The following is a 17,817-nucleotide window of genomic DNA, read 5'->3' on the forward strand; positions in this document are numbered from 1 at the left end:
TAAATGACTTGAGTATTGACTTGAACAACTGTCCCCAGTCAGTAGATGTTGAAGGCATTCTATGTATATAAAGGCTTTAATCAACAAGTTTACACACTATGTAATAAGTTTTATGTTGAGGCTTAAGTGCTTGGTGCTGGACCCTTGAAGTTGTTTGTAGACAGCAAGCTGATGGTTTTTTCACTGCTTAAATTATTATTTTTTTTCACTAGTGCATAAATTAAAATACAGGTATGTCAATATACACTTTATTGTCAAAAGTACTGGGACACACATGAACTTTTGTCATGGCATGACATCCCATTCTTAATACAAAGGCTTTAACATGGAGTTGACCCACCCTTTGCAGCTATAACAGCTTCACCCCTTCTGGAAAGGCTGTCCACAAGGTGTAGGAGTGTGTTTGTGGGAATTTTTGACCGCTCTTCCAGGAGAGCATTTGTGAGGTCAGGCACTCATGTTGGACGAGAAGGCCAGGCTCACAGTCTCTGCTCTAATTCATCCCAAAGGTGTTCTATCCGGTTGAGGTCAGGGCTCTGTGCAGGCCAGTGAAGTTCCTCCACACCAGACTTGCTCATCCACGTGCTTATGGACCTTGCTTTGTGCATTGGTGTACAGTCATGTAGGAAAAGGAAGGGGCCATCCCCAAACTGTTCCCACAACGTTGGGAGCATGAAATTGTACAAAATGGCTTTGAATGCTGCAGCATTAGGAGTTCCTTTCACTGGCACTAAGGAGCCAAGCCCAACCCTAGAAAAGCAACCTCACACCATAATACATATTTCCATTTAAAGTAATGTTCTTTTTGATTCGTCGGCAGACAAAGATAAGATTTCGTCACACAACTGTACATGCGTTCTAAAACTTCGTAGCTTCCAAGGTCACAGTCACATGGCAATTGGTGTCCATACGAGCTTCGAAAAAGTACTTAATGGGGGCGGTCCAAGCTTCGATGTCTCGGAAGCATCCCATTTCCAGTGTTACAATGCAAATGTCCAATAAATGCTTTGCACTTTAGAATTCCAAAACGTTGCATGAGGTGTATTGGCTTTCGGCAAAGTATTCCAATATGTGCGCTTGCGCATTTATTATCTGCTATACATATTTCCATTTAAAGTAAGATTCATTTTGATTCGTCGGCAGACACAGTTCAGATTTCGTCACACAACTGTGGGCGTGGTTTACCGCAGCTGGGTTCAAATTTGCGCGCACGGGTTCAAAGCTTCCAGTATCGTCAGTCACATCATAACGGCCAATGTCTCGGAAACGTCCCATCGCTAGCGCTAAGCGCACACGCACTGCGCGGACCTTTGATGAGGTACTTTGGGCCACGAGTGCTTAAGTATACGGAGGGCTGAACATGTGTTGATTACAACTGGAGATGATCGGTTCGTTCGGGCTTGTATCCCGTTTGGGCAAAAAGCGAACAAGACCTATTATCTTCTGCTTTGATTGATGTACTGGTAGTAAAGCGTTAGACCATTTATTTTGTGATGTGGGATAGCTTTCACTGAAATATGCGATTAAACTACGTCTGTTCTATTCATGTTCATGATAACTGCGAATTAGGATAAGCAGTCACTTTGAAAATCACAAAAATGACGCTCGTGCCGTAATTTGGATCGCAACTGAAATGCATAACTTAAAGTTGGTCAGTAGTATGGTGCGTTATATCCTTATCTATAAACAGATTTCTGTCATGGAAATCACTTTCAGAATTCTGTTGAGGGAAATATTCAAAGCAGTGTTACAGATTATTGCTGGATTAAGTACTGAAATACTATTATAAAACTAAGAACCTAGAGTAAGAAGCTGAAGCATCCTGCTTGTTTTGGTGTATCTTTCAGTGGGTTAAGACCTTAGGTTGATAGTTGGAATGTCACTAGAATCAGAAAACTTTATTGATCCCGGAGGAAAGTGCTTATGCAGACTGCCACAACACAAAGACACAAGAACAATATAAAATAAAATAGTCTAGATAAAATCTAAATAGAAATCTGTAGAAAGAAAACAACCACAATATGAATAGACTATGCTACATACAGTAATGCTTAGTATAATATCTATCTATGTCACACAGCTGGATGGAAGATTATTGACATAAGTGGTAGTTTGGAATAAGTCATTGCGCTTTAGAAAATCAGTAGCAGTCTGGTGCCGTCATTGGACCCTGTCCTTCTGCCCATTCAGAAACCTGCATGTGACTACATGCACATTAGTGTCATTCTCTAATGTTTCCCATTTCATTTTCTGCAGGTACCGAAGAAATCAAAGGTGGTGCTGCTGTCTTGTGGGTCTTTCAACCCAGTGACAAATATGCACCTGCGCATGTTTGAACTGGCAAGAGATCACCTGGAGGACACGGGTACTGCTAGCCTTCATACACGGCACACTGGCCTGTCATAGGCTGCTGACAAAATGCATGTGCCGGCCCGGTTTCATGTAAAAAGTTGCCATTTTTAATGGGAACATTAAGTATGACATACCCAGCCTCTTTACTGGTTCATAGCGCTGTATTAACTTTTAGCTCATCGAAGTTTAAATGTGAAACTTACTTTGTTAAAAAGCATGAACCGCACTCAACATAGGACACCTGTGCTGTGCTTGGCTTCCCCAGGACGGTATGAAGTGGTGAAGGGGATCCTGTCACCAGTGGGCGATGGCTACATGAAGATAGGCCTGATCGAGGCCAGCCATCGGGTGGAAATGGCCAAGCTGGCGGTAGAGAGCTCCAGCTGGATTGAGGTGGACAGCTGGGAGAGCAGGCAGGCCGACTGGCAAGAGACAGTCAAAGTGCTACGGTGAGCTCGCCCTAAGGGTGAAAGAAGGACCCCAACTTTCAGCTATGAGTCTTTTCCTTTGACCGCTACACCCACTGTTGGCTGAACTAATCTTTAACATCTGCTCCCAGGCATCAACAACAGGAACTGCTCTCCCAGGAACCGGACACTGATGTGGTAGGCACTGCAAAACCTGGCAGGAAAAGAAAACGCATGGATGCCAGCAGTGCCACCAAGAGGAGGAAGCTCGAAGAGCCTGATATTGCACCTAAAAAAACAGGTAATAATTGGAGCTTCCCCTTACACAGTCCCTTTGCCTTCTTACTGCATTATGCCGCTCCCCTCGATGGTGTTGAAATTATCGGAACACTTGAATAGACATACAACATCCATCCATCCTTCTATCCATCTTCTACCCACTTATCCTGGCCTGGGACTGGTATCCCATCCTGGATATGCTCTTCTTTGCACCCTCTGCTGCCTGAAATTGGTCCCCCCACCCATACCATGACTTTAGGGTGGGGATTAATGGTTTGCAAAGATGGAATGTGGATTCTTGTTTGCTTTTCCTGCCCATAAATGTAGTAGCTGGGTGTGAATCTTCATTCTTTTGCTGTCACACTCAGTTCAGTAACCTGATTTCCCCCTGGGGATCTGTGAACTGCATCATTTAATACTGATGTTTCCGCTGCCTCCTCAGGTGAGCCGCGCGTGATGCTACTCTGCGGTGCTGATGTGCTGGAATCATTCGGTGTGCCGGGGCTGTGGAAGCCTCAGCACATCGAGGAGATTGCCAGCACATTTGGACTGGTGTGCATCACCCGCGGCGGATCGGATGCGGAAGCCTTCATACAGGGCTCCGACCTCCTCTTGCCACACCGCAGCAACATCCACGTGGTGCAGGAGTGGGTGGCCAACGATGTGTCGGCCACTCGCATCCGCCACGGGCTGCGGTGTGGCCACAGTGTCCGCTACCTTCTGCCCGACCCGGTGCTCGGCTACATTCAGGAGCGGCAGCTGTACAATGCGGAGAGTGAGCAGAGGAACGAAGGGGTTGTGCTGGCTCCTCTCCAGAAATGTGCAAGAACGCAGGAGTAAGCACAACCCCCCTCTGCCACTCTGCCCTCCTGTAGCCTCGTCAACTTGCCATTTCCATCTTCCCATTGGTTTGGAATCCCCTTAATGCATCACCAAGAGGAGGAAGCTTGAGGAGGCAGAGATTGCACCCAAGGGGCCACCTCAAAAAACAGGTATCAATCAAAACTTCCCCTTGCACAGTCCCCTTGTTTCCTTCTATCCATCTTCAGCCCACTTATCCTGGCCTGGGACTGGTATCCCATCCTGGATATGCTCCTCTTTGCACCCTCTGCTGCCTGAAATAGGACCCCCCCCCCCCCCCACCGATACCATGACTTTACGGTGGGGATTAGTGGTTTGTAAAGATGGAATTTGGTGGACACCGGTGGTCAGAGATGCTGTCAAGCTGAAGAAGGAGTCCTATTGGGCCTTTCTGGCCTGTGGGACTCCGGAGGCAGCTGATGATTACCAGCGGGCCGAGCGGGACGCGGCTTCGGCGGTCGCTGTGGCAATAACTCGGCTATGGGAGGAGTTTGGCGAGGCCATGGAGAACGACTTCTGGACGGCTCCGAGGAGATTCTGGTCCGGCGGCTCAGGGCGGGAAAGCGGTGCAGCATCAACACTGTTTATGGTGGGGATGGGGGTGCTGCTGACTTCAGCTGGGAGAGGGAAGTCTGGGTTTCCCTGCTTAGACTGCTGCTCCCGCGACCCGACCTGGAAAAGCGGTAGATGATGGATAGATGGATCTGTAAACTGCATCCTTTAATGCTGATGATTCTGCTGCCTCCCCAGACGAGCCGCGGTTGACGCTGCTGTTTGACGCTGACGTGCTGGACTCTTTCGGGGAGCCTGGGCTGTGGAAGCCCCAGGACACCGTGGAGATCATCAGCAGCTACAGACTGGTGGCTCCGACCTCCTCTGGCCACACTGCCGCAACGTCCACATGTTGTGCGAGTGGGTGACTGACAACGTGTCCGGTACCTGCTGCTCGACTCGGTGCTGAGCTACACCCAGGATCGGCGGCTCTACACTGCTGAGAGTGAGCAGAGGAATGCTGGCATTGTATTGGCTTCTCTGCAGAAACACGCGGGGAACCTAACTGACTTGAACAAATGTCCCCAGTCAGTAGATGTTGAATGCATTCTAAGTAAATAAAGGCTTTAATCGTCAAGTTTAAAGAATAAAGATTGTCTTTTCATTTTTTCAAGAAGTAAATAAGTGACAGAATTCATTTGTAGGCTTTATCTACAAAAGCTTCTTAACCATTCTCTAATTTTCATCACATGCCTTCTTCAAATTTCCTGTTAGTTTATTTTGTGATATGGCATATCTTTCAATGATGAAATATGATTAAAATCATAAAATTAGCCTCGTCATCTTGCCATTTCTATATTCCCATTTGGGAAGGGGAGGCAGCGTGTCGTTCAGTGGGCTAATCCTGTGTGCCTATAATCACAAGGTCACCGGTTCAAACCCAGCCTCAGCATGTCTGTGGGTCCTTGAGCTAGGCCCTTAACCCCCAGCTCCCCGGGTGCCGCTACAGGTGGCTGCCCTTCGCAGACAACTTACTAGATCTTGTGGAAGAAATTTCTCGAAGTTCGATGCTTAAGTGTTTGACAGAATTTTATTATTCGATGAGCTCAAAGGGAACAGACTCCCAGCAATCATGCGTCTCGTGTTCTGCTCCCCGAGCAACAAATGCATACATCTTTTATGGCCTAAAATGCGGCAGTCATCTGACAAATCAAGGACAAGTCGGATATCTGGACGTTCCAGTTACGTCTGCCTTTCAAGGTCCAGGCAGCAAAAGGAAAGCTAGACCATTTGGAGGTACCAGTTCCTTCTACTTTTTCAAGGTCCACCTATCAGCTTAGAACAAGTCTATCTATTTGGGACTTTTCCTTTTGCTATATCATTCTAGGACTCGTTGTTCTCTTTTTCTACATTTGATATTATCCAATACCATGCATGCATTTTATAATACCTTCTGCAACAGCTTACTTCTCAGGTCATGCCTTTGCTTTGACCTGGACCTCTTGCTGAACAAGCAATATATGGCAAACATGTTAATTCCTCTATAGAAAATAGAAATTTCTTACTTAAGTAGATTTGCATTATTGTTTGATACGTTCAATTAATGACAAGTAAATTACATTGTTTCAACCACTATGTGTAAATCAACAACACATTATAAACTCAATTGTTAACTACTGATTAGGTAATTCATTTTGCATAATCATCTATATTCCATTATTGATTACGGATTAGCATAATCAAGAATTTTATATCACAATCTACAAAGAGCAAGTCGAGGGAGGCATGAAGACAATTTCTCCACGGGGATCAATAAATTATCAATAATTATTATTTCTTGGGGATTCCCATATTGCTCTTAATAAAGACTGTTTTACAATCCTAAATGACTTGAGTATTGACTTGAACAACTGTCCCCAGTCAGTAGATGTTGAAGGCATTCTATGTATATAAAGGCTTTAATCAACAAGTTTACACACTATGTAATAAGTTTTATGTTGAGGCTTAAGTGCTTGGTGCTGGACCCTTGAAGTTGTTTGTAGACAGCAAGCTGATGGTTTTTTCACTGCTTAAATTATTATTTTTTTTCACTAGTGCATAAATTAAAATACAGGTATGTCAATATACACTTTATTGTCAAAAGTACTGGGACACACATGAACTTTTGTCATGGCATGACATCCCATTCTTAATACAAAGGCTTTAACATGGAGTTGACCCACCCTTTGCAGCTATAACAGCTTCACCCCTTCTGGAAAGGCTGTCCACAAGGTGTAGGAGTGTGTTTGTGGGAATTTTTGACCGCTCTTCCAGGAGAGCATTTGTGAGGTCAGGCACTCATGTTGGACGAGAAGGCCAGGCTCACAGTCTCTGCTCTAATTCATCCCAAAGGTGTTCTATCCGGTTGAGGTCAGGGCTCTGTGCAGGCCAGTGAAGTTCCTCCACACCAGACTTGCTCATCCACGTGCTTATGGACCTTGCTTTGTGCATTGGTGTACAGTCATGTAGGAAAAGGAAGGGGCCATCCCCAAACTGTTCCCACAACGTTGGGAGCATGAAATTGTACAAAATGGCTTTGAATGCTGCAGCATTAGGAGTTCCTTTCACTGGCACTAAGGAGCCAAGCCCAACCCTAGAAAAGCAACCTCACACCATAATACATATTTCCATTTAAAGTAATGTTCTTTTTGATTCGTCGGCAGACAAAGATAAGATTTCGTCACACAACTGTACATGCGTTCTAAAACTTCGTAGCTTCCAAGGTCACAGTCACATGGCAATTGGTGTCCATACGAGCTTCGAAAAAGTACTTAATGGGGGCGGTCCAAGCTTCGATGTCTCGGAAGCATCCCATTTCCAGTGTTACAATGCAAATGTCCAATAAATGCTTTGCACTTTAGAATTCCAAAACGTTGCATGAGGTGTATTGGCTTTCGGCAAAGTATTCCAATATGTGCGCTTGCGCATTTATTATCTGCTATACATATTTCCATTTAAAGTAAGATTCATTTTGATTCGTCGGCAGACACAGTTCAGATTTCGTCACACAACTGTGGGCGTGGTTTACCGCAGCTGGGTTCAAATTTGCGCGCACGGGTTCAAAGCTTCCAGTATCGTCAGTCACATCATAACGGCCAATGTCTCGGAAACGTCCCATCGCTAGCGCTAAGCGCACACGCACTGCGCGGACCTTTGATGAGGTACTTTGGGCCACGAGTGCTTAAGTATACGGAGGGCTGAACATGTGTTGATTACAACTGGAGATGATCGGTTCGTTCGGGCTTGTATCCCGTTTGGGCAAAAAGCGAACAAGACCTATTATCTTCTGCTTTGATTGATGTACTGGTAGTAAAGCGTTAGACCATTTATTTTGTGATGTGGGATAGCTTTCACTGAAATATGCGATTAAACTACGTCTGTTCTATTCATGTTCATGATAACTGCGAATTAGGATAAGCAGTCACTTTGAAAATCACAAAAATGACGCTCGTGCCGTAATTTGGATCGCAACTGAAATGCATAACTTAAAGTTGGTCAGTAGTATGGTGCGTTATATCCTTATCTATAAACAGATTTCTGTCATGGAAATCACTTTCAGAATTCTGTTGAGGGAAATATTCAAAGCAGTGTTACAGATTATTGCTGGATTAAGTACTGAAATACTATTATAAAACTAAGAACCTAGAGTAAGAAGCTGAAGCATCCTGCTTGTTTTGGTGTATCTTTCAGTGGGTTAAGACCTTAGGTTGATAGTTGGAATGTCACTAGAATCAGAAAACTTTATTGATCCCGGAGGAAAGTGCTTATGCAGACTGCCACAACACAAAGACACAAGAACAATATAAAATAAAATAGTCTAGATAAAATCTAAATAGAAATCTGTAGAAAGAAAACAACCACAATATGAATAGACTATGCTACATACAGTAATGCTTAGTATAATATCTATCTATGTCACACAGCTGGATGGAAGATTATTGACATAAGTGGTAGTTTGGAATAAGTCATTGCGCTTTAGAAAATCAGTAGCAGTCTGGTGCCGTCATTGGACCCTGTCCTTCTGCCCATTCAGAAACCTGCATGTGACTACATGCACATTAGTGTCATTCTCTAATGTTTCCCATTTCATTTTCTGCAGGTACCGAAGAAATCAAAGGTGGTGCTGCTGTCTTGTGGGTCTTTCAACCCAGTGACAAATATGCACCTGCGCATGTTTGAACTGGCAAGAGATCACCTGGAGGACACGGGTACTGCTAGCCTTCATACACGGCACACTGGCCTGTCATAAGCTGCTGACAAAATGCATGTGCCGGCCCGGTTTCATGTAAAAAGTTGCCATTTTTAATGGGAACATTAAGTATGACATACCCAGCCTCTTTACTGGTTCATAGCGCTGTATTAACTTTTAGCTCATCGAAGTTTAAATGTGAAACTTACTTTGTTAAAAAGCATGAACCGCACTCAACATAGGACACCTGTGCTGTGCTTGGCTTCCACAGGACGGTATGAAGTGGTGAAGGGGATCCTGTCACCAGTGGGCGATGGCTACAAGAAGATAGGCCTGATCGAGGCCAGCCATCGGGTGGAAATGGCCAAGCTGGCGGTAGAGAGCTCCAGCTGGATTGAGGTGGACAGCTGGGAGAGCAGGCAGGCCGACTGGCAAGAGACAGTCAAAGTGCTACGGTGAGCTCGCCCTAAGGGTGAAAGAAGGACCCCAACTTTCAGCTATGAGTCTTTTCCTTTGACCGCTACACCCACTGTTGGCTGAACTAATCTTTAACATCTGCTCCCAGGCATCAACAACAGGAACTGCTCTCCCAGGAACCGGACACTGATGTGGTAGGCACTGCAAAACCTGGCAGGAAAAGAAAACGCATGGATGCCAGCAGTGCCACCAAGAGGAGGAAGCTCGAAGAGCCTGATATTGCACCTAAAAAAACAGGTAATAATTGGAGCTTCCCCTTACACAGTCCCTTTGCCTTCTTACTGCATTATGCCGCTCCCCTCGATGGTGTTGAAATTATCGGAACACTTGAATAGACATACAACATCCATCCATCCTTCTATCCATCTTCTACCCACTTATCCTGGCCTGGGACTGGTATCCCATCCTGGATATGCTCTTCTTTGCACCCTCTGCTGCCTGAAATTGGTCCCCCCACCCATACCATGACTTTAGGGTGGGGATTAATGGTTTGCAAAGATGGAATGTGGATTCTTGTTTGCTTTTCCTGCCCATAAATGTAGTAGCTGGGTGTGAATCTTCATTCTTTTGCTGTCACACTCAGTTCAGTAACCTGATTTCCCCCTGGGGATCTGTGAACTGCATCATTTAATACTGATGTTTCCGCTGCCTCCTCAGGTGAGCCGCGCGTGATGCTACTCTGCGGTGCTGATGTGCTGGAATCATTCGGTGTGCCGGGGCTGTGGAAGCCTCAGCACATCGAGGAGATTGCCAGCACATTTGGACTGGTGTGCATCACCCGCGGCGGATCGGATGCGGAAGCCTTCATACAGGGCTCCGACCTCCTCTTGCCACACCGCAGCAACATCCACGTGGTGCAGGAGTGGGTGGCCAACGATGTGTCGGCCACTCGCATCCGCCACGGGCTGCGGTGTGGCCACAGTGTCCGCTACCTTCTGCCCGACCCGGTGCTCGGCTACATTCAGGAGCGGCAGCTGTACAATGCGGAGAGTGAGCAGAGGAACGAAGGGGTTGTGCTGGCTCCTCTCCAGAAATGTGCAAGAACGCAGGAGTAAGCACAACCCCCCTCTGCCACTCTGCCCTCCTGTAGCCTCGTCAACTTGCCATTTCCATCTTCCCATTGGTTTGGAATCCCCTTAATGCATCACCAAGAGGAGGAAGCTTGAGGAGGCAGAGATTGCACCCAAGGGGCCACCTCAAAAAACAGGTATCAATCAAAACTTCCCCTTGCACAGTCCCCTTGTTTCCTTCTATCCATCTTCAGCCCACTTATCCTGGCCTGGGACTGGTATCCCATCCTGGATATGCTCCTCTTTGCACCCTCTGCTGCCTGAAATAGGACCCCCCCCCCCCCCCCACCGATACCATGACTTTACGGTGGGGATTAGTGGTTTGTAAAGATGGAATTTGGTGGACACCGGTGGTCAGAGATGCTGTCAAGCTGAAGAAGGAGTCCTATTGGGCCTTTCTGGCCTGTGGGACTCCGGAGGCAGCTGATGATTACCAGCGGGCCGAGCGGGACGCGGCTTCGGCGGTCGCTGTGGCAATAACTCGGCTATGGGAGGAGTTTGGCGAGGCCATGGAGAACGACTTCTGGACGGCTCCGAGGAGATTCTGGTCCGGCGGCTCAGGGCGGGAAAGCGGTGCAGCATCAACACTGTTTATGGTGGGGATGGGGGTGCTGCTGACTTCAGCTGGGAGAGGGAAGTCTGGGTTTCCCTGCTTAGACTGCTGCTCCCGCGACCCGACCTGGAAAAGCGGTAGTGATGGATAGATGGATCTGTAAACTGCATCCTTTAATGCTGATGATTCTGCTGCCTCCCCAGACGAGCCGCGGTTGACGCTGCTGTTTGACGCTGACGTGCTGGACTCTTTCGGGGAGCCTGGGCTGTGGAAGCCCCAGGACACCGTGGAGATCATCAGCAGCTACAGACTGGTGGCTCCGACCTCCTCTGGCCACACTGCCGCAACGTCCACATGTTGTGCGAGTGGGTGACTGACAACGTGTCCGGTACCTGCTGCTCGACTCGGTGCTGAGCTACACCCAGGATCGGCGGCTCTACACTGCTGAGAGTGAGCAGAGGAATGCTGGCATTGTATTGGCTTCTCTGCAGAAACACGCGGGGAACCTAACTGACTTGAACAAATGTCCCCAGTCAGTAGATGTTGAATGCATTCTAAGTAAATAAAGGCTTTAATCGTCAAGTTTAAAGAATAAAGATTGTCTTTTCATTTTTTCAAGAAGTAAATAAGTGACAGAATTCATTTGTAGGCTTTATCTACAAAAGCTTCTTAACCATTCTCTAATTTTCATCACATGCCTTCTTCAAATTTCCTGTTAGTTTATTTTGTGATATGGCATATCTTTCAATGATGAAATATGATTAAAATCATAAAATTAGCCTCGTCATCTTGCCATTTCTATATTCCCATTTGGGAAGGGGAGGCAGCGTGTCGTTCAGTGGGCTAATCCTGTGTGCCTATAATCACAAGGTCACCGGTTCAAACCCAGCCTCAGCATGTCTGTGGGTCCTTGAGCTAGGCCCTTAACCCCCAGCTCCCCGGGTGCCGCTACAGGTGGCTGCCCTTCGCAGACAACTTACTAGATCTTGTGGAAGAAATTTCTCGAAGTCCGATGCTTAAGTGTTTGACAGAATTTTATTATTCGATGAGCTCAAAGGGAACAGACTCCCAGCAATCATGCGTCTCGTGTTCTGCTCCCCGAGCAACAAATGCATACATCTTTTATGGCCTAAAATGCGGCAGTCATCTGACAAATCAAGGACAAGTCGGATATCTGGACGTTCCAGTTACGTCTGCCTTTCAAGGTCCAGGCAGCAAAAGGAAAGCTAGACCATTTGGAGGGTACCAGTTCCTTCTACTTTTTCAAGGTCCACCTATCAGCTTAGAACAAGTCTATCTATTTGGGACTTTTCCTTTTGCTATATCATTCTAGGACTCGTTGTTCTCTTTTTCTACATTTGATATTATCCAATACCATGCATGCATTTTATAATACCTTCTGCAACAGCTTACTTCTCAGGTCATGCCTTTGCTTTGACCTGGACCTCTTGCTGAACAAGCAATATATGGCAAACATGTTAATTCCTCTATAGAAAATAGAAATTTCTTACTTAAGTAGATTTGCATTATTGTTTGATACGTTCAATTAATGACAAGTAAATTACATTGTTTCAACCACTATGTGTAAATCAACAACACATTATAAACTCAATTGTTAACTACTGATTAGGTAATTCATTTTGCATAATCATCTATATTCCATTATTGATTACGGATTAGCATAATCAAGAATTTTATATCACAATCTACAAAGAGCAAGTCGAGGGAGGCATGAAGACAATTTCTCCACGGGGATCAATAAATTATCAATAATTATTATTTCTTGGGGATTCCCATATTGCTCTTAATAAAGACTGTTTTACAATCCTAAATGACTTGAGTATTGACTTGAACAACTGTCCCCAGTCAGTAGATGTTGAAGGCATTCTATGTATATAAAGGCTTTAATCAACAAGTTTACACACTATGTAATAAGTTTTATGTTGAGGCTTAAGTGCTTGGTGCTGGACCCTTGAAGTTGTTTGTAGACAGCAAGCTGATGGTTTTTTCACTGCTTAAATTATTATTTTTTTTCACTAGTGCATAAATTAAAATACAGGTATGTCAATATACACTTTATTGTCAAAAGTACTGGGACACACATGAACTTTTGTCATGGCATGACATCCCATTCTTAATACAAAGGCTTTAACATGGAGTTGACCCACCCTTTGCAGCTATAACAGCTTCACCCCTTCTGGAAAGGCTGTCCACAAGGTGTAGGAGTGTGTTTGTGGGAATTTTTGACCGCTCTTCCAGGAGAGCATTTGTGAGGTCAGGCACTCATGTTGGACGAGAAGGCCAGGCTCACAGTCTCTGCTCTAATTCATCCCAAAGGTGTTCTATCCGGTTGAGGTCAGGGCTCTGTGCAGGCCAGTGAAGTTCCTCCACACCAGACTTGCTCATCCACGTGCTTATGGACCTTGCTTTGTGCATTGGTGTACAGTCATGTAGGAAAAGGAAGGGGCCATCCCCAAACTGTTCCCACAACGTTGGGAGCATGAAATTGTACAAAATGGCTTTGAATGCTGCAGCATTAGGAGTTCCTTTCACTGGCACTAAGGAGCCAAGCCCAACCCTAGAAAAGCAACCTCACACCATAATACATATTTCCATTTAAAGTAATGTTCTTTTTGATTCGTCGGCAGACAAAGATAAGATTTCGTCACACAACTGTACATGCGTTCTAAAACTTCGTAGCTTCCAAGGTCACAGTCACATGGCAATTGGTGTCCATACGAGCTTCGAAAAAGTACTTAATGGGGGCGGTCCAAGCTTCGATGTCTCGGAAGCATCCCATTTCCAGTGTTACAATGCAAATGTCCAATAAATGCTTTGCACTTTAGAATTCCAAAACGTTGCATGAGGTGTATTGGCTTTCGGCAAAGTATTCCAATATGTGCGCTTGCGCATTTATTATCTGCTATACATATTTCCATTTAAAGTAAGATTCATTTTGATTCGTCGGCAGACACAGTTCAGATTTCGTCACACAACTGTGGGCGTGGTTTACCGCAGCTGGGTTCAAATTTGCGCGCACGGGTTCAAAGCTTCCAGTATCGTCAGTCACATCATAACGGCCAATGTCTCGGAAACGTCCCATCGCTAGCGCTAAGCGCACACGCACTGCGCGGACCTTTGATGAGGTACTTTGGGCCACGAGTGCTTAAGTATACGGAGGGCTGAACATGTGTTGATTACAACTGGAGATGATCGGTTCGTTCGGGCTTGTATCCCGTTTGGGCAAAAAGCGAACAAGACCTATTATCTTCTGCTTTGATTGATGTACTGGTAGTAAAGCGTTAGACCATTTATTTTGTGATGTGGGATAGCTTTCACTGAAATATGCGATTAAACTACGTCTGTTCTATTCATGTTCATGATAACTGCGAATTAGGATAAGCAGTCACTTTGAAAATCACAAAAATGACGCTCGTGCCGTAATTTGGATCGCAACTGAAATGCATAACTTAAAGTTGGTCAGTAGTATGGTGCGTTATATCCTTATCTATAAACAGATTTCTGTCATGGAAATCACTTTCAGAATTCTGTTGAGGGAAATATTCAAAGCAGTGTTACAGATTATTGCTGGATTAAGTACTGAAATACTATTATAAAACTAAGAACCTAGAGTAAGAAGCTGAAGCATCCTGCTTGTTTTGGTGTATCTTTCAGTGGGTTAAGACCTTAGGTTGATAGTTGGAATGTCACTAGAATCAGAAAACTTTATTGATCCCGGAGGAAAGTGCTTATGCAGACTGCCACAACACAAAGACACAAGAACAATATAAAATAAAATAGTCTAGATAAAATCTAAATAGAAATCTGTAGAAAGAAAACAACCACAATATGAATAGACTATGCTACATACAGTAATGCTTAGTATAATATCTATCTATGTCACACAGCTGGATGGAAGATTATTGACATAAGTGGTAGTTTGGAATAAGTCATTGCGCTTTAGAAAATCAGTAGCAGTCTGGTGCCGTCATTGGACCCTGTCCTTCTGCCCATTCAGAAACCTGCATGTGACTACATGCACATTAGTGTCATTCTCTAATGTTTCCCATTTCATTTTCTGCAGGTACCGAAGAAATCAAAGGTGGTGCTGCTGTCTTGTGGGTCTTTCAACCCAGTGACAAATATGCACCTGCGCATGTTTGAACTGGCAAGAGATCACCTGGAGGACACGGGTACTGCTAGCCTTCATACACGGCACACTGGCCTGTCATAGGCTGCTGACAAAATGCATGTGCCGGCCCGGTTTCATGTAAAAAGTTGCCATTTTTAATGGGAACATTAAGTATGACATACCCAGCCTCTTTACTGGTTCATAGCGCTGTATTAACTTTTAGCTCATCGAAGTTTAAATGTGAAACTTACTTTGTTAAAAAGCATGAACCGCACTCAACATAGGACACCTGTGCTGTGCTTGGCTTCCACAGGACGGTATGAAGTGGTGAAGGGGATCCTGTCACCAGTGGGCGATGGCTACAAGAAGATAGGCCTGATCGAGGCCAGCCATCGGGTGGAAATGGCCAAGCTGGCGGTAGAGAGCTCCAGCTGGATTGAGGTGGACAGCTGGGAGAGCAGGCAGGCCGACTGGCAAGAGACAGTCAAAGTGCTACGGTGAGCTCGCCCTAAGGGTGAAAGAAGGACCCCAACTTTCAGCTATGAGTCTTTTCCTTTGACCGCTACACCCACTGTTGGCTGAACTAATCTTTAACATCTGCTCCCAGGCATCAACAACAGGAACTGCTCTCCCAGGAACCGGACACTGATGTGGTAGGCACTGCAAAACCTGGCAGGAAAAGAAAACGCATGGATGCCAGCAGTGCCACCAAGAGGAGGAAGCTCGAAGAGCCTGATATTGCACCTAAAAAAACAGGTAATAATTGGAGCTTCCCCTTACACAGTCCCTTTGCCTTCTTACTGCATTATGCCGCTCCCCTCGATGGTGTTGAAATTATCGGAACACTTGAATAGACATACAACATCCATCCATCCTTCTATCCATCTTCTACCCACTTATCCTGGCCTGGGACTGGTATCCCATCCTGGATATGCTCTTCTTTGCACCCTCTGCTGCCTGAAATTGGTCCCCCCACCCATACCATGACTTTAGGGTGGGGATTAATGGTTTGCAAAGATGGAATGTGGATTCTTGTTTGCTTTTCCTGCCCATAAATGTAGTAGCTGGGTGTGAATCTTCATTCTTTTGCTGTCACACTCAGTTCAGTAACCTGATTTCCCCCTGGGGATCTGTGAACTGCATCATTTAATACTGATGTTTCCGCTGCCTCCTCAGGTGAGCCGCGCGTGATGCTACTCTGCGGTGCTGATGTGCTGGAATCATTCGGTGTGCCGGGGCTGTGGAAGCCTCAGCACATCGAGGAGATTGCCAGCACATTTGGACTGGTGTGCATCACCCGCGGCGGATCGGATGCGGAAGCCTTCATACAGGGCTCCGACCTCCTCTTGCCACACCGCAGCAACATCCACGTGGTGCAGGAGTGGGTGGCCAACGATGTGTCGGCCACTCGCATCCGCCACGGGCTGCGGTGTGGCCACAGTGTCCGCTACCTTCTGCCCGACCCGGTGCTCGGCTACATTCAGGAGCGGCAGCTGTACAATGCGGAGAGTGAGCAGAGGAACGAAGGGGTTGTGCTGGCTCCTCTCCAGAAATGTGCAAGAACGCAGGAGTAAGCACAACCCCCCTCTGCCACTCTGCCCTCCTGTAGCCTCGTCAACTTGCCATTTCCATCTTCCCATTGGTTTGGAATCCCCTTAATGCATCACCAAGAGGAGGAAGCTTGAGGAGGCAGAGATTGCACCCAAGGGGCCACCTCAAAAAACAGGTATCAATCAAAACTTCCCCTTGCACAGTCCCCTTGTTTCCTTCTATCCATCTTCAGCCCACTTATCCTGGCCTGGGACTGGTATCCCATCCTGGATATGCTCCTCTTTGCACCCTCTGCTGCCTGAAATAGGACCCCCCCCCCCCCCACCGATACCATGACTTTACGGTGGGGATTAGTGGTTTGTAAAGATGGAATTTGGTGGACACCGGTGGTCAGAGATGCTGTCAAGCTGAAGAAGGAGTCCTATTGGGCCTTTCTGGCCTGTGGGACTCCGGAGGCAGCTGATGATTACCAGCGGGCCGAGCGGGACGCGGCTTCGGCGGTCGCTGTGGCAATAACTCGGCTATGGGAGGAGTTTGGCGAGGCCATGGAGAACGACTTCTGGACGGCTCCGAGGAGATTCTGGTCCGGCGGCTCAGGGCGGGAAAGCGGTGCAGCATCAACACTGTTTATGGTGGGGATGGGGGTGCTGCTGACTTCAGCTGGGAGAGGGAAGTCTGGGTTTCCCTGCTTAGACTGCTGCTCCCGCGACCCGACCTGGAAAAGCGGTAGATGATGGATAGATGGATCTGTAAACTGCATCCTTTAATGCTGATGATTCTGCTGCCTCCCCAGACGAGCCGCGGTTGACGCTGCTGTTTGACGCTGACGTGCTGGACTCTTTCGGGGAGCCTGGGCTGTGGAAGCCCCAGGACACCGTGGAGATCATCAGCAGCTACAGACTGGTGGCTCCGACCTCCTCTGGCCACACTGCCGCAACGTCCACATGTTGTGCGAGTGGGTGACTGACAACGTGTCCGGTACCTGCTGCTCGACTCGGTGCTGAGCTACACCCAGGATCGGCGGCTCTACACTGCTGAGAGTGAGCAGAGGAATGCTGGCATTGTATTGGCTTCTCTGCAGAAACACGCGGGGAACCTAACTGACTTGAACAAATGTCCCCAGTCAGTAGATGTTGAATGCATTCTAAGTAAATAAAGGCTTTAATCGTCAAGTTTAAAGAATAAAGATTGTCTTTTCATTTTTTCAAGAAGTAAATAAGTGACAGAATTCATTTGTAGGCTTTATCTACAAAAGCTTCTTAACCATTCTCTAATTTTCATCACATGCCTTCTTCAAATTTCCTGTTAGTTTATTTTGTGATATGGCATATCTTTCAATGATGAAATATGATTAAAATCATAAAATTAGCCTCGTCATCTTGCCATTTCTATATTCCCATTTGGGAAGGGGAGGC

At 46.2% G+C, this 17,817-nt stretch overlaps 3 protein-coding genes across 3 annotated transcripts; all 3 read left to right on the plus strand.

Annotated features, from left to right (window-relative positions):
* Nucleotides 1-1,255: 1,255 nt before the first annotated feature.
* LOC125726636 (nicotinamide/nicotinic acid mononucleotide adenylyltransferase 1-like) lies at nt 1,256-4,351 on the plus strand. The gene is made up of 5 exons (XM_049002965.1): nt 1,256-1,318; nt 2,257-2,365; nt 2,618-2,801; nt 2,912-3,060; nt 3,481-4,351. Exons 1-5 carry the CDS (start codon nt 1,256-1,258, stop codon nt 3,876-3,878), a joined length of 903 nt encoding a protein of 300 aa, XP_048858922.1. The 3' UTR covers nt 3,879-4,351.
* A 3,177-nt stretch (nt 4,352-7,528) lies between these two features.
* On the plus strand, nt 7,529-10,151 carry LOC125726637 (nicotinamide/nicotinic acid mononucleotide adenylyltransferase 1-like). Its single transcript, XM_049002966.1, has 5 exons — nt 7,529-7,591; nt 8,530-8,638; nt 8,891-9,074; nt 9,185-9,333; nt 9,754-10,151. Exons 1-5 carry the CDS (start codon nt 7,529-7,531, stop codon nt 10,149-10,151), a joined length of 903 nt encoding a protein of 300 aa, XP_048858923.1.
* A 711-nt stretch (nt 10,152-10,862) lies between these two features.
* LOC125726638 (nicotinamide/nicotinic acid mononucleotide adenylyltransferase 1-like) lies at nt 10,863-17,154 on the plus strand. Its single transcript, XM_049002967.1, has 7 exons — nt 10,863-10,878; nt 10,923-11,032; nt 14,804-14,912; nt 15,165-15,348; nt 15,459-15,607; nt 16,028-16,405; nt 16,980-17,154. The coding sequence occupies exons 1-7, from the start codon at nt 10,863-10,865 to the stop codon at nt 17,054-17,056; spliced, it is 1,023 nt and encodes a 340-aa protein (XP_048858924.1). The 3' UTR covers nt 17,057-17,154.
* Nucleotides 17,155-17,817: the final 663 nt, after the last annotated feature.

The sequence above is a fragment of the Brienomyrus brachyistius genome, unplaced genomic scaffold (genome assembly GCF_023856365.1).
Source record: "Brienomyrus brachyistius isolate T26 unplaced genomic scaffold, BBRACH_0.4 scaffold74, whole genome shotgun sequence".
NCBI lineage: Eukaryota > Metazoa > Chordata > Actinopteri > Osteoglossiformes > Mormyridae > Brienomyrus > Brienomyrus brachyistius.